We start from the raw sequence: 14230 nt of genomic DNA on the forward strand, positions 1-14230 counted from the left end.
TTGAACCATCCATTCCAACTAACAAATACGAGCGCATCCAATATGGGAAAATAAAAGCTGAAAAATCCAATACAGGAAAAATCTCTGATCCTCTCTCTTTTTTTTTTGCCCCAGAATGATGACAATGGCTAATAACGTCGCGATTAACAGTTATGTTCATCATCTGTAAACATCATCTTTTCATGTTGTATAGATGGGTTCAACTCTCAAAAGGGATACATTGTCATTCCTGGCGACTTTCAGTTAGTGTAAATTGTCGAGTGACAACCCCGCTATTTGGCCAGAAAAATAGTCCATAAGATCGCCAGCAAGCAAGCAAGACAAGATTACCACTTTTCTCAACAATGAACTCTCTTGAACTCTTCTTAGCCTTAAATGTGCTTTCACTCGTGCTCTATATCTGGAGCCAACTGGAATTTCCTCTGATTTTGTTAGAAGGGGGCAGATTCTAATGATTACTGTTACACTCAACTTGGCCGGTAGCTTGATCAACGCATTTAAAGAGATATATCTGGCATGAAATTTTGCTCCTTATCTACCTCTTCAAGCCGTATGACAACTTTTTCAGCCACCTCGCCATATACTTGAGAGATTACAGAATCAGGCTTTGACATAACAATGGGAACACCTTCATCCGAACCACTTCTGATCTCTACCTCAAGTGGTATCTACAAGGGAAAAGCACAAATATTGAAACAACATATATACAAAAAAAAAATTGAAGTTGGGAAAAAGGTGTCAACTATTTAGTTGTATCTCAATAAAATGCATAAAGATTGTGTCAACAGGAAAGAAATAGCCACAAAGAGGGAACACAGAAGAAGCATAGGAAATTAATAGGACCATTTTTAAGGACCGTTTCATTGAATTTTTTTCCAGACGTGCCTACAACATGTTTTTTTAGGCATAATTCAAATAGAGACATGGAAAAGAATTTGGGGATTTTTCTTTTTGGGGAGTGGGTGGATTGGGGGGGGGGGGAGCACAGCACCTAATAATAATGGCCATGAGTGTGTGTATTCAAAGGAGAAATGGTGACATACCTCACCAAGAAATTTCAGACCCATCTCCTCAGCTGTTTTACGAGCTCCTCCTTGACCAAAGATATAGGATGCTTCATTGCATTTCGGGCACTTAAAGTAGCTCATATTCTCCAAAATTCCCAATATCTGTGGTAAGTAAAACTGTTCAATTATAACTATATCATAGAAGAACTAAGCTATAGTATACTTCTGCATATCTCAATGTACAGTATTCTGATACCTTTGTATCGCTATGTCAGGTTGGTAACAAGAATTAAGGAAATGGAATTTTCTGAATCTAGCTTCAACTACTAATGTTAGTCTAACAGATTATCAACATTGTAAATGATTGTGCTCGGTTTTTTATTAGATTCCTCTGTTATCCACTTTTTCCCCCTTGTGTGGAAGGGGAGTCTTGTGTTAGGTTCATGGTATCAGTCTTGACATACAACAAAATTCACTTAAGTGTTCTCTTTGACTATGGCGAAGGTGGAGCTCCAAACAGAGGAAAATTGTAAATCTCTGCAGTCTTAACAAAATTCCAGTCTACATATGTCTGTATGCATGCGCAGAAAGGGGATTGGGTATTATTCCATGAAGCGAGAAAATAATGAAGATTTTGACTTCTGACAAAATTGAACATCCATTTGATCTAGAGGGAGTCATTCATCAACTAGATAAAGGTAACATTTTTTTAAATCTCTATGAATAGATTTGTCATCACCAAGATGAAGAGGAGCGTAAAGCACTAATAGTATATATGCCAGTAGATCCTAAATATCAAACACAAAGGTAGTGATTTTACAAATTAAGAAAATAATTTCCAAGTTTAAATGTTCGTTGTTTTTTGCATTATTGGGTTGATGGTTATTCAATCACTAACTCACTATTTATGACGGATATATCTAATAAGGCACACACTGTATTAAATTTCATGAGGTGGTTCATATTTATACTGCACAACTTGACCAAAGAGAGTCACAAATCATGCTTCACAGTCCCATCTTTTAATCCTACATTTCTACTCTCTCCTTTGTTTTTTGTATGGGAAAGTATAGAATGTTAAACTCAGACCTCTAAAAAAGGTAGTATTTCTAGTAAGACATAGGCTCATAAATAACAAGCTCAGTAAAGATCATACCGGAACATTAACTTTGGAGAACATTTTAACCCCTCTGCGAGCATCCAGTAAAGCAACATCTTGAGGAGTCGAAACAATCAACCCTCCTGCCAGCATAGTCAAGTGCTTAGAATAATATCGTGCAGAAAAATAGTATTACATAAATTCTCACCATAAATTAATCCTGCAGAGGCAATGCCTGAGAACAGAAGTAATTCGAGAACACAGTGCTGTTATCCTATAATGACTTGAGATTTTAAGCAAATATTGTCCGGAGAGCACGGGTGTCTAAGAATAGACAACTGAATATTTTAAATTATAGCTTCATGCTTCTAGTAATATTCTCAAATTGGACGATTATTGATGCTAACTTTCAAACAGAACACGAAACAATATAGAAAGGATGATATATGCAGCTGGAATTTAAACAAGAAAATAGAAGAGAAGTAAATCGTAAATTTACCTTCGTCGTATAAATTGTTAAACTCAATCTTATTAGAACCCATATGATAATGCATTATACGAGCCTAAATTTCACTCAATCCGATCGAAAGCCCAACCCGAGATGCAAATCCTCAATTGCCAGACTCAACATTTGGAATCTAAGTGGTTGTGAAATAGCAGCGGCGTTCTGATTAGACCATCAGTCATTTAACATAATGAATGATACAATCAGACCTCTCTATAACAACATCTTATATAACAACACTTCACTATAAAAGCCAAGCTTTTCCGGAACCAATTTTCATGTTATGTTATCTTCTCTATAACAACACTTCGCTATAACATCCAAAAATATTCGGAACAAAAGAGGCTGTTATAGAGAGGTTTGACTGTATTTACTTCTGTGCCTGAAAATATGGATATCTTCGTTTCTTTTCATGAGTACGCAGTAAGTTTATGTTTTGGGCTTTTTGACATGAATTAAACATGATGCAATAGCTTCATTCATGGCATATTTCCATAGTCCAAATTCTTTTAAAAGTAAGTACTTCCAAACAGTCTTGAGATACCTGATAATTGTAGCCTCTGGGAAATAGATATCTGTGTATCACCCGTACCAGGAGGCATATCTATCACAAGAACATCTAGGATACCCCAATCAACTCCCCTTGTCAACTGTTCAAGGGCTTTCATTACCTGCAAGTTTACATTTGGGTCTAAATGGATTTAGATGATTGAATTCTACCTACTCAGAATGTCTCATCAAGCATTAAAATGTTAGTTCTCTTTAACCGTAAATGTGCTACATCCTTATATTAGTCATTATTTTGTAGGCAGAAGCATACCATAGGCCCTCTCCACACAATTGCTTCCCTTTCGTCTACAAGAGATCCAATCGATATACACTTAACTCCATAGCTTTCAATTGGAATCATCTTCCTATCTGCCCAAATAACATGATAAGCAAGCAAGAGTCGAAAGAAATACAAAAAATATAGCAATAATAACACTACTATCTTAGAGGATAGGGCATGTTGATACTAAAATAAGCTGAAGAACTGCTCAGCAGTTAAAAAAATTAAGGTACTTAAAGCATCACCATTGCTCAGTTCCGGCTTTCCCAGGAGTCTCATCATCATAGGAATTGAAGGCCCATATATATCCGCATCCAGCAACCCAACTTTAAGTTGACACCTTTTGGCAAGTGAAACAGCCAAATTAACTGCGAACCAAACATCGTCATTGGTGAGCAAACAAATTGCTGGGAAGCAAATTAAAATCATCACCCAAAACTAAATATACTAATCCAAATTCATGGTACATTGTATATCTGGAACTTTATTTAATGCACAAAATCATTACTCCTAGTAAATTGAGTATCAAGAACCATAAGAAAGAAAAGAATGATTCTACTCTTCCAACAACAACAAAAAAAAAAACAGGTGTAATCCCACGAGTGGGGTCAGAGAGTATAGTGTGTACGCATACCTTACCCCTACCTAAGGTAAAGAGGGATGATTCTACTCTTCCACCACTAAATATCTCAAGCATCCAGCTCGAACGCAATACGATACACAAAAATCTGGTTTTTTATTTTCAATTAGCTCAATTTGTTAAAGGTGTGTGCAAGCTGCCCGGACACTAATGTTACCAAAAAAAATAAACTTTAGCTCATTACTTCTTTTTCCTCTTCCTTTTCTCTTCTAATTTAGTTCAATATTTCAAATTTTCCTATCCTGAGCTGAATTGGTCATGTTCTCCAGTTCAATTAGCAACTCCTGAACTTTTGGCATCACAATACTAAGTATACTACCAGCCAAAAAGAAGAAGAAGGCATAATTCAACTAAGTTATCATTCAATCAACTACAGCTTAATCCCAATTCTACACTTTAGAAACCGAACAGAGAGAAGAGAAGTAGTAGTACCAGCGGTAGTGGACTTGCCAACTCCACCTTTACCAGAAGCAACTGCAATTATATCTTTAATCCCTTCAATCTTTAGGCTTTTTTGGGTATTGGGATTTCTTGCATTTTGCACAGAAAATTCCCTCACCCCTCCAATCTGCAAAAAAATAAAAAATTAGACCAAACTATCAAATTCTGGGTTTAAAAAAATGAGAACTTTGAAAAAGTTGCTATTACAGATCACTTACACTGAAATGTTTCAAGAAACGCTTCATTATAACACTTGTGCCGGATATTGAAGAAAAACAAACCCTAGGAAAGAACTTCAAATTGAGATTTAAAACTTTTGTTTAGTTATTAAAAGGTTTGTTTTAGTGACGAAATGAGTGAAATTCTTTTAGATTAGAGTTCAAATTCTAGACGTGAAAAAAATATTCTCTCATAGGCGTAAGTTTTGATAGAAAATATATATACCTCAATTTTGGCTCCATATTTTCGTTTCTCTCTTCTTTATTTGTTTTTTTGTTATTGGAAAAGGTATTGCAACTTTTACTTATTCACTGTCAATTTTACCAAAAATATGTTTTTGTTATAAGAAAAATTAAATTATGGAGATGTCTACTCTTCCTCCATGATCTTCTCAAATGCTTAATGACATATTCAATGATATATTTCTATGCTTAATGACATATTCAATGACATATTTTTCTTCACTTTCCATGCCTATATAAAGGCCTTGTAATAGATAGGAAAATACACACAATTGAAGAAGAAAATTTCTTCCTTCTCTCTATCTCCATTTCTTGTTCATGTTTTACTAAATTGCTTTTATTTCATAACAACATGTCTTGTTCATGTTTTACTAAGTTGCTTTTATTTTATAACACGTTATCAGCACGAATTGCTCATTTCATAATCTTTTATGTCAAGACTATGTAAGTTATAAGCAGGCAATGAGATCAAGTACAATAAAAAATGTCTTGGATGATAATACAAAGATAAGTTTTACATCCATCTAAACCCATTCATATTTTCATATCTTTGCATTAACTTTATGTGCAGTGTTTAGTAAAAATATTTTTTTCAATTGTATCCAGTGAAATAAAGAACTGGAAAGGTATGTCTTTATTTGCTACATCTCTTATAGGACAAAGATAATATTCTAACGTATATATATGTTCTGACCTTTTACATACTATGATAGATAATTATTAAGGTAATTTAGTAATAATATTTTTACCATCACATGATGTATTTCATTGAAAGCAAAATTATCAAATATGTAGGCGATTTTACAGTACCTTGCAAATTTGGCATTCGAATATACAATCAATATAAACTCAATATAGTTATAATTTATAATAGTCACAGTTATGCATTAAGCCTTAAATATTTTTGCTGGAAACTTAAGGCTCATTCCTCCGTATTGGATTTTTTTGGTGAAGTTCTTATAGTCTTTGAAATATAAGTGGTTATAGGCTATCTACACCTTTCCCCTAATTAATTTATTAAAATGTAAAAGTGATTGTATCATTTGAAAACAAAATGGCATATATCCTAACTAGCATTTTTGTTGCAGAGGAATTGTTTCAAGATTGAAATAGTTATATATGTCTTCTTGAAAGTTAATTTACTTATGCCTATAATTATGAAGTAATAATATTTTAAAGGCTCGAGTGCGAGTCCTAGTGAATTTTGGCCCATTATACCAAAGTTTGAGGGTAAGATAATGGGTTCAAGTCCCAACACACTATGTTGATGAAACGATGTTGGATTCAAGTTTCAACGCATTATGGCCTAGCATGCCTTTATATGGGTAAAACATTGGGTTTGAGTCCTAATGCACCATATTGATAATAATAATAACTAAAGAAAAAATAATGTAATTTTCATGAAAAAGCATGAAGCTTGTCCCACTTGATTTGCTCCATTCTTGAAGTGAATGTGATAGCAGTGCATGATAAGTCTAAATAAAGACAAGTGGTTGACCAATGAATGTGGGCGTGCGAAAGGCCAAAATAATAATAGTTATCACTATGGTAATTATAAAAAGGGAGAAATTCTTTGAAGAGAATGTGACTTGTGATAAATATTGAGATTGCATACTCATTCCTGAAAGTGAATGTGAAAATATATATATGATAAAGATTATGCATAATAATGTACGTGTGCATAGTTGGATAAATAATACAACTCACCTCTAAGGGAGGTTTGAGACAAAGAAAGATAATGAATATTATTGTGTAGTTACATAAATATATCATTGGTCGCATGTATATGATACGCCAAAATATATTTTGTCATGCCTTATGAAAGTTATTAAAAGCAAAATTAAAGCAAAAAAAAATTATTTTGCTTGTGATGATTTTGAACATTACAATTATTATGATATGATTCTCTTTGTGAAGGAGACATTCATTATATGGATGGTGTGACAAAAGATCTTGTAGTACAAAAATAGTTAAGAGTTCTGAAAGAACTAATTTGTTACTATCCGGATGAATGAAATTGTTCATAACATTAATATTGTAGTAAGTCTCAAAAGAAATATTTTGATTTACAAATATATTAGTCAAAGTGGTTGGCATATTGAGACTATAAATGAAAAGAAGATTGAATATCTTTATATTACTATAATTATACCGGATAAATATAAAAGGTTACCTGACTTTTCTTTTATTTGTACTACACAAGTATAAGCATGATGATGCAATCACAAGCCACAAGTAAACTAGAGGTTTACTGAAATAAATATTAGTTGGCATGACCGGTTGACCATCTCGGTTCAATTATGATGCGAAAAAATTAATTGAGAATTACATTGGCATATATTGAAGAAATATAAGATTCTTCAAGAATTCTCTTGTGTTGCTTATTCTCATGATATACCAGTTAAGGTTAGGAATTGAATCCCTTGATTTCTGGAACGAATAAAAAGTGATAAATATATGGGCCCAGTCACCTTCCATGTGGACCGTTTACTATTATATGATTTTCATAGATGCATCTATTTTATGGTCACATGTGCATTTGTTATCAACTTGTAGTTTGGCTTTTGTAAGATTGATTGCTCAAATTATTAGAGCACAGTTCCAGAATATAAATTATGATGATTTATCTTGATAATACTGGTTTAAATCCAAGTTGGTTTAGTAGAAATTGTATGCCTCCAATTATATCTAAACCATTGGTTATGAGAACAAAATTGCCAAAATAAAATTTGGTATTTGATGTATTATTTAATATACAATAGCACTTGTAAGCATCTAGCCAAGTTATGATAAGTTCTCCATATCACAATCGGTTCAGGGTCAGGAACCAAATAATTTCCATATAGAAATATGAATGTGCTATATGATTTAATTGTTCCACCACAGTGCACAAAGATAGATCCCCAAATAAGGCTAGGGATATATGTTGGTGATCCCAACAATAGGGGGAGAAAATGGGCAGCTGAAAAAGTAATGCATGTAATGAATTATTATGAGTACATCGAGATTCTCGTACGAGAAAATGTGAACTTGAAGTTCAAGTGATAATTCATTTGCAAAATATTGCCGGGCGTATTTGCTGACCCAAAGCTAAATGTCATATTCAGCTGCTAATGCTCCAAATAAAATAAAGTCCATAATGAATAGAGTCCATGGCATGCATAAAGCATAATAGACTAATCGGTTCCAAAAATAAAACTCCTTGAAGAAGGAGAGGAGCAAATGTTCAAGATGGTCATAATAAGGAGGCAAGTGCTCTAGAAGAGCACCACAACATAACACTTCATAAGATCTCATGGGAGAGGCTCAGGTACCTGAAAATAATAAGATAAAGAGATCTCAATAAGTTATGTCTTTATTGAATAATAGTAAAACCGATATAAAATGATCGTCGACGATATTGTTAATATAATGTAGCGCTCAATATTATTAATATTGACGAGGATCTTGAGCTCAAATCTATCATGAAATTTGGACAGATAAATAATTGGCCAAATAAAAAATATGCAATGAAAATTAATTTCACATGAAAAATATAAAGTTGAACGGATAGTCCCAACACCTGAAAGTATAAAGCCAGTTGAGGTATAAATGTGTTCTTGTGCGGAAAAAAAAAGAAGGTCAAGTCGATAGACATAAAGACGACTTGTGTCACAAGAAGATTTGCAAATATCCTGGCATTGATTATATAGAGACATGTTCTCCTGTGGTGGATGTCGCCATTTCAGGTTTTAATCTGGCAATACAAGAAAAACGTGATATGCGTATAATGGAAATCATTGAAGGATTTAAATTGTTCTGAAGCATATTAAGGTTTCCAAGTAATTTATTAAATAAAGCTTCAAAAATCCTTATACGGATTGAAATAATTAGGGCACATGTGGTATAATCGCCTGAGTGAGTACCTGTTGAAAGAAGGGTACAAGAATGATTCAATTTGTCCTTGTGTCTTTATAAAAAGATCTGGATCTAAATTTATTATAATCACCATGTATGTTGATGATTTAAATATCATTGGAACTCCTAGGGAGCTTCCTAAAGCAGTAGAACTTCCTAAAGTAGTAGACTATCTAAAGAAAGAATTTGTAATGAAATCTTGGAAAGACAAAATTTTGCTTGGTCTACAAATTGAGTATATGAAAGATGGAATTTTTGTCCATCAATCAACATACACTAAAATAATTTTAAAGCGATTTTATATGGATAAAGCCCATCCATTCCGACCTCATGAAAATAATGAAGAGCTTCTTGGTCCCGACGTACTATATTTTAGTGCAATTGGTGCACTAATGTATCTTTCTAACATTACAAGGTCTGACATAACTTTTTCAGTTAATGTCTTAACAAGATATAGCTCTGCTCCTACAAGGAGACATTGGAATGGAATCAAATATATATTGCGGTATCTAAAAGGGACTATCGGTATGGGATTATTTTATGAAAATGATTGCAGTCCCGATCTTGTTGGTTATGCCGATGCTGGGTATTTATATGACCCACAAAAGGTTCGATCTCAAACAGGCTATGTGTTTACATATAGAGGCACTGCCATATCTTGGAGATCGACTAAGCAATCAATTGTGACTACTTCATCTAATCATGATGAGATAATTGCTATTCATGAAGCAAGTCGAGAATGTGTATGGTTGAGGTCTATAATACACCTTATTCGAGACAAATATGGTTTGAAGTGTGACAAACCACCCACAATTTTGTATGAAGATAATGCAACATGCATATCCCAGTTGAAGGGAGGATTCATAAAATGGGATAGGACAAAACACATTTTACCAAAGTTATTTTTTACACATGATCTTCAAAAGAATGGTGATATCAATGTGCAATAGATCCATTCAAGTGATAATATGGCTGATTTGTTCACCAAATCTCTACCGACGTCAACCTTCAAGAAACTAGTGTACAAGATTGGGATGCGGAGGCTCAAGGATGTGAATTGATGCTCTCATCAGGGGGAGTTAATACGCGTTGTACTCTTTTTTCCTTATAAGGTTTTGTCCCACTGGGTTTTCCTTGCAAGGTTTTTAACGAGGCAACCAAAAGGCGTATTTCTAAATATGTGTACTCTCTTTCCCTCACTAGGATTTTTTTTTCCCATAGGATTTTTTTTCTAATAAGGTTTTAACGAGGTACATTATCTATGGACATCCAAGGGGGAGTGTTATAAGAAAAATCAAATTATGGTGGATGTCTACTCTTCCTCCATGATCTTCTCAAATGCTTAATGACATATTCAATGACATATTTCTATGCTTAATGACATATTCAATGACATATTTTTCTTCACTTTTCATGCCTATATAAAGGCCTTGTAATAGATAGGAAAATACACACAATTGAAGAAGAAAATCTCTTCCTTCTCTCTATCTCCATTTCTTGTTCATGTTTTACTAAATTGCTTTTATTTCATAACAACATGTCTTGTTCATGTTTTACTAAGTTGCTTTTATTTTATAACAGTTTTCACTTTTTTACTTATCAATTTTTTACAAAATGAAGAGAAAATAATTTTTTTTTATATTTACGCTTATCATTAATTACTCATTCCTTAAAATTATTTCCCAGGGCTTATTAAAATGCTGCAATTATTATGAATATTCTGATAAAATATGTACTTGATTTATCATTTCTTAAGGGGCATATCAAGTCCATTGTGGATAAGTAAAAACGAAACTGAGGGAGTAAAACACATCAACTCAAATGAAGTTACAATTATTAAATTAGTTAGTAATTTATTTTACGGGTGATAATAGTTGGTAGTTTCGTGTTTTCGTGTTGCTAATCCACCGGCTATTCTATTTTGCTCATTACCGAATTAATGAATTATGTATCTTTATTCATGTAAAATAGATGATGTGATAAAAATTATGTATTTGAAGCATGAAAATTATCTTTATAGCATTCACATTGATTTTCAATGGTGTGAGGTTATGTTGTAGAGCAAATTGTAGTGTACATAGTTCCACGTGAATGTAACATTGATATATAGAGTGTGTTGCTAGCTAAAAAGAATTTAAATTGTTTAGACAAATGACAACATTTGAAATAAATTTCTGTTGAAAAAATATGAAAAAGAAATCAAATGAATTTAGACTGTCGTGGTTTATTGGGAAAAAACTCTTGTAAAAAGTAAGTATTTTATGAACGAAAAAGTTGTGTTTATATAGTACGGCAATAAACACATTTTCGTTCCTATTAATAAAACATCCTCTTTTTCTTCGCTCTTGTGGAACCGATACAGATATAGGTGTGCTTCTTTTAATCCATCTATCCAATGTCTATTGTTATTGTTATTATTATCAATTTAATTATTATTATTATTATTATTATTTTATTACTAATATAAAAGTGTGAAGACTCTAACTAAAGTCGAAACCTTTTTCCCCTTCAAATGAATTTTTATCATTAACATTTATACATAATAACTAATCATCTAATCGTTGAAGTTGAAAAACATATTCAGTATTCGATAATAATATGAAATTTAAAAAAATATTTTAACACTTAGACTAACCTAACCTTCTAATTCATACAACTTATAATTTAAGTAAGATTTCTAATCTAATCCCACAATACTCAACTGCAATTGTAACTGGTCAATCCCACTCGGATCAGCTATACAAAATGCGTTCAAATATATTTTGTGAGAGTTTATTGTTCAAACATAAGTTTTCAAAGTATGAGACTACTAATTGATAAATTGCTATATGGTGTTGCACAATAATCTATATTATTATAAAAACACGACTAATTTATGCTAAATGTTGAACGACTAAAATATTCCTGAGATATTGACCGACTTTATGTCTTAAAATATTTGTATAATTTAAGGATCAAATTGTAAATTAACTAATGGTGAAATTCTTTTTCGATTTAAACTACACGTATGCCGATCCTCCAAAGTTGTCAATATGAGATTGTACAGTTGTCGAGTTTGAGAATGTTTAGGAAATAAATACTATGAGTTAGAAGTTAAACATGATAGTAGTTCTAACTCTATGTAACTTTTGATTAAAGAAAATAAGGTGTATTAATACAACCACCGTACACGGTAAGAAGACAGTGAAAAAATTAATATTTTTGTATCCAGAACATTGTATAGCACAAGAGAGTTATTAATTTCTTCAATCTTCACACTCTGCATATGTACATAATTTTTTTCTTTATGCCTTACAATTGGATCCTGCATGTTTTTCTTTAATGAACTAAGTTGATGATTCCGCAAAAGTTCTGTGAGTTTATTTGGCTGTTGAAGAATAGTAGTTAAGATCTTTGTTGAAATTAATTTTAAGTTTAAAGAAAAAATGAATATATTGTTTGTGAGTCAATATAGATATTTGTTTTCTTATTCTTTTATGAAAGTCGACGTATGATTGGTTTACTATACTGAAGAAAACTGTAAGAACACATAACAATTACTGGTCAATAATTCTTCGGATGGGGTCAAGCTATATAGAAATTTGGGGTACGTAGTGCTCCGTAGTCTGTACAATCAATGATCAACTGTATTTTTGGTGCGTTTGTGAGCTATATATGTTCTTTGATTAAGAATTTAGATGTTTCAAAAAATTCAATAAGACAGATGAAACTCTTAACTTCCTCTCGAATAAGCTTCTTCAAAGAAGCAACAAGGGCTCAGATGTAATGTTACTGAAATCATTGATTTGTGATTTGAGAATTTGACTATGAGTACGAAGAAGGGCACATATCAATAGGAGTTTGCATGTCTGCGACTTTAAGGAGCCTTTATGTTAAAATTATTATATGTAACCTGGCCTTTTAATAGATAAATCTATTAGATTCATATGTTCATGTTCACAGTCAAACGTCTTATTTCTCATCGTTCTCCATTATCAATATAACTTTATCTTGAGATATATATTAGACTTCACCTTAAGGCTTAACTAAAGTTATTCATAACTTCAAATAAAATAGTAAATAATAATGCATTCTTTATGTTATTTTAAAACTTTAATCACATAACTTTGTGATTCCAGAATGTTTAGTTTCAATTTGTCCTCCTATATTTGTCAAAACATTATTCATGACTTGGCTTGTATGATATATTATTTTTTTTATAAATTTATTTTAAGGAACTAATTTCATACTGTGTTCATATTCAACAATATATGCAATTAAAAGTTCATTAATGTCAGTATGTATTTTTCGTGCAACGCACGCACGAACATAATCGGTTGCTGCAAATATAATTCGGTCTAAGAATCCGGAGTCGAATACCACAGAGAATTAAAGTTTAGTTACAACTGTTCACTATCACTAGGAAGACAAGTTTGAACAAGTCCTAAGTTATAAATATAAAGATTCTTATTTTAAATTAATTAATTAACAAATTAAAGGGGTGAATTAACAACTAAAGATACTAAGGGTTGGAGACAAGATTAAGGAGGTCTAGAGTTATGATTTCTCCAATTATCGGAATCCTTCCCGCTATGTCTTCTATAATTTCACCTAATTATTTTCTACCGATCGTGAGTACTTTGGGTGTCGTAGTTTTCTCTTGAACAACTACCACAATTTACTAGACATATTCTCTCGAACTACGCTAGCTGGCACTAATTCACCGCTCACTATGATCGCACCAAAGTTTCATTATCTCTAATCCCGCCTTTAAACCCTCCGTATTGATCTCTCACATACGATAGGAGTGATAATGTTCAAAAATTACATAAATTCACCCTCCCTCGAGCAGTATATGCTAAATAGGGACAGTCAATTTATGGCCATTCAATCAACATCAACAAACACATAGTTGAACAAGTAGAGAAATCCAACGGCTCAATTATATAAAATCATAATAAGAATTTATCCTACAAAAGGTTTCATCAAAACCCTAGATAATAAATTAGCTATTTATAATAGTATGCATAACTACAATACTAGAATTCATAACCAATGATGGAAATAGAGGAAAAAAGAGGGAAAAACGTGATGTTGAATCCTTCTCCTTGCTCCAAGTGTGTTCTTGCCTCCCCAAAGTCTTTTCTCCCTCCAAAGTAGTGTCTCTCTCTCAAAAGCACGTTTTATGATGTATTTATAGCGACTAGAGTTTGTATGGGGTGAATTTTCCTTCTTCTATTTCAAATTGGAGAAACTGGTTTCTTCTGCTTCAGTCCCGGTTTGGCGAAGTGAACCTCGCTTCGCTGTCCGAGACTTTTCTCTTCAGCTCTTTTTTCACCAATTTTTTTCTTATTTGATCTTTTTCCGCATAA

At 32.6% G+C, this 14230-nt stretch overlaps 1 protein-coding gene across 1 annotated transcript; it reads right to left on the bottom strand.

Moving 5' to 3' along the window:
* Positions 1-4947, bottom strand: LOC107830756 (iron-sulfur protein required for NADH dehydrogenase, mitochondrial-like). Its single transcript, XM_016658397.2, has 8 exons — positions 4740-4947; positions 4513-4648; positions 3686-3808; positions 3432-3529; positions 3156-3282; positions 2164-2249; positions 1044-1169; positions 1-668 (listed from the first exon to the last, which is right to left on the bottom strand). The coding sequence occupies exons 1-8, from the start codon at positions 4764-4766 to the stop codon at positions 498-500; spliced, it is 894 nt and encodes a 297-aa protein (XP_016513883.1). The 5' UTR covers positions 4767-4947; the 3' UTR covers positions 1-497.
* Between the last annotated feature and the right edge of the window lie 9283 nt (positions 4948-14230).

Source organism: Nicotiana tabacum, chromosome 22 (genome assembly GCF_000715075.1).
Source record: "Nicotiana tabacum cultivar K326 chromosome 22, ASM71507v2, whole genome shotgun sequence".
NCBI classification, from domain to species: domain Eukaryota; kingdom Viridiplantae; phylum Streptophyta; class Magnoliopsida; order Solanales; family Solanaceae; genus Nicotiana; species Nicotiana tabacum.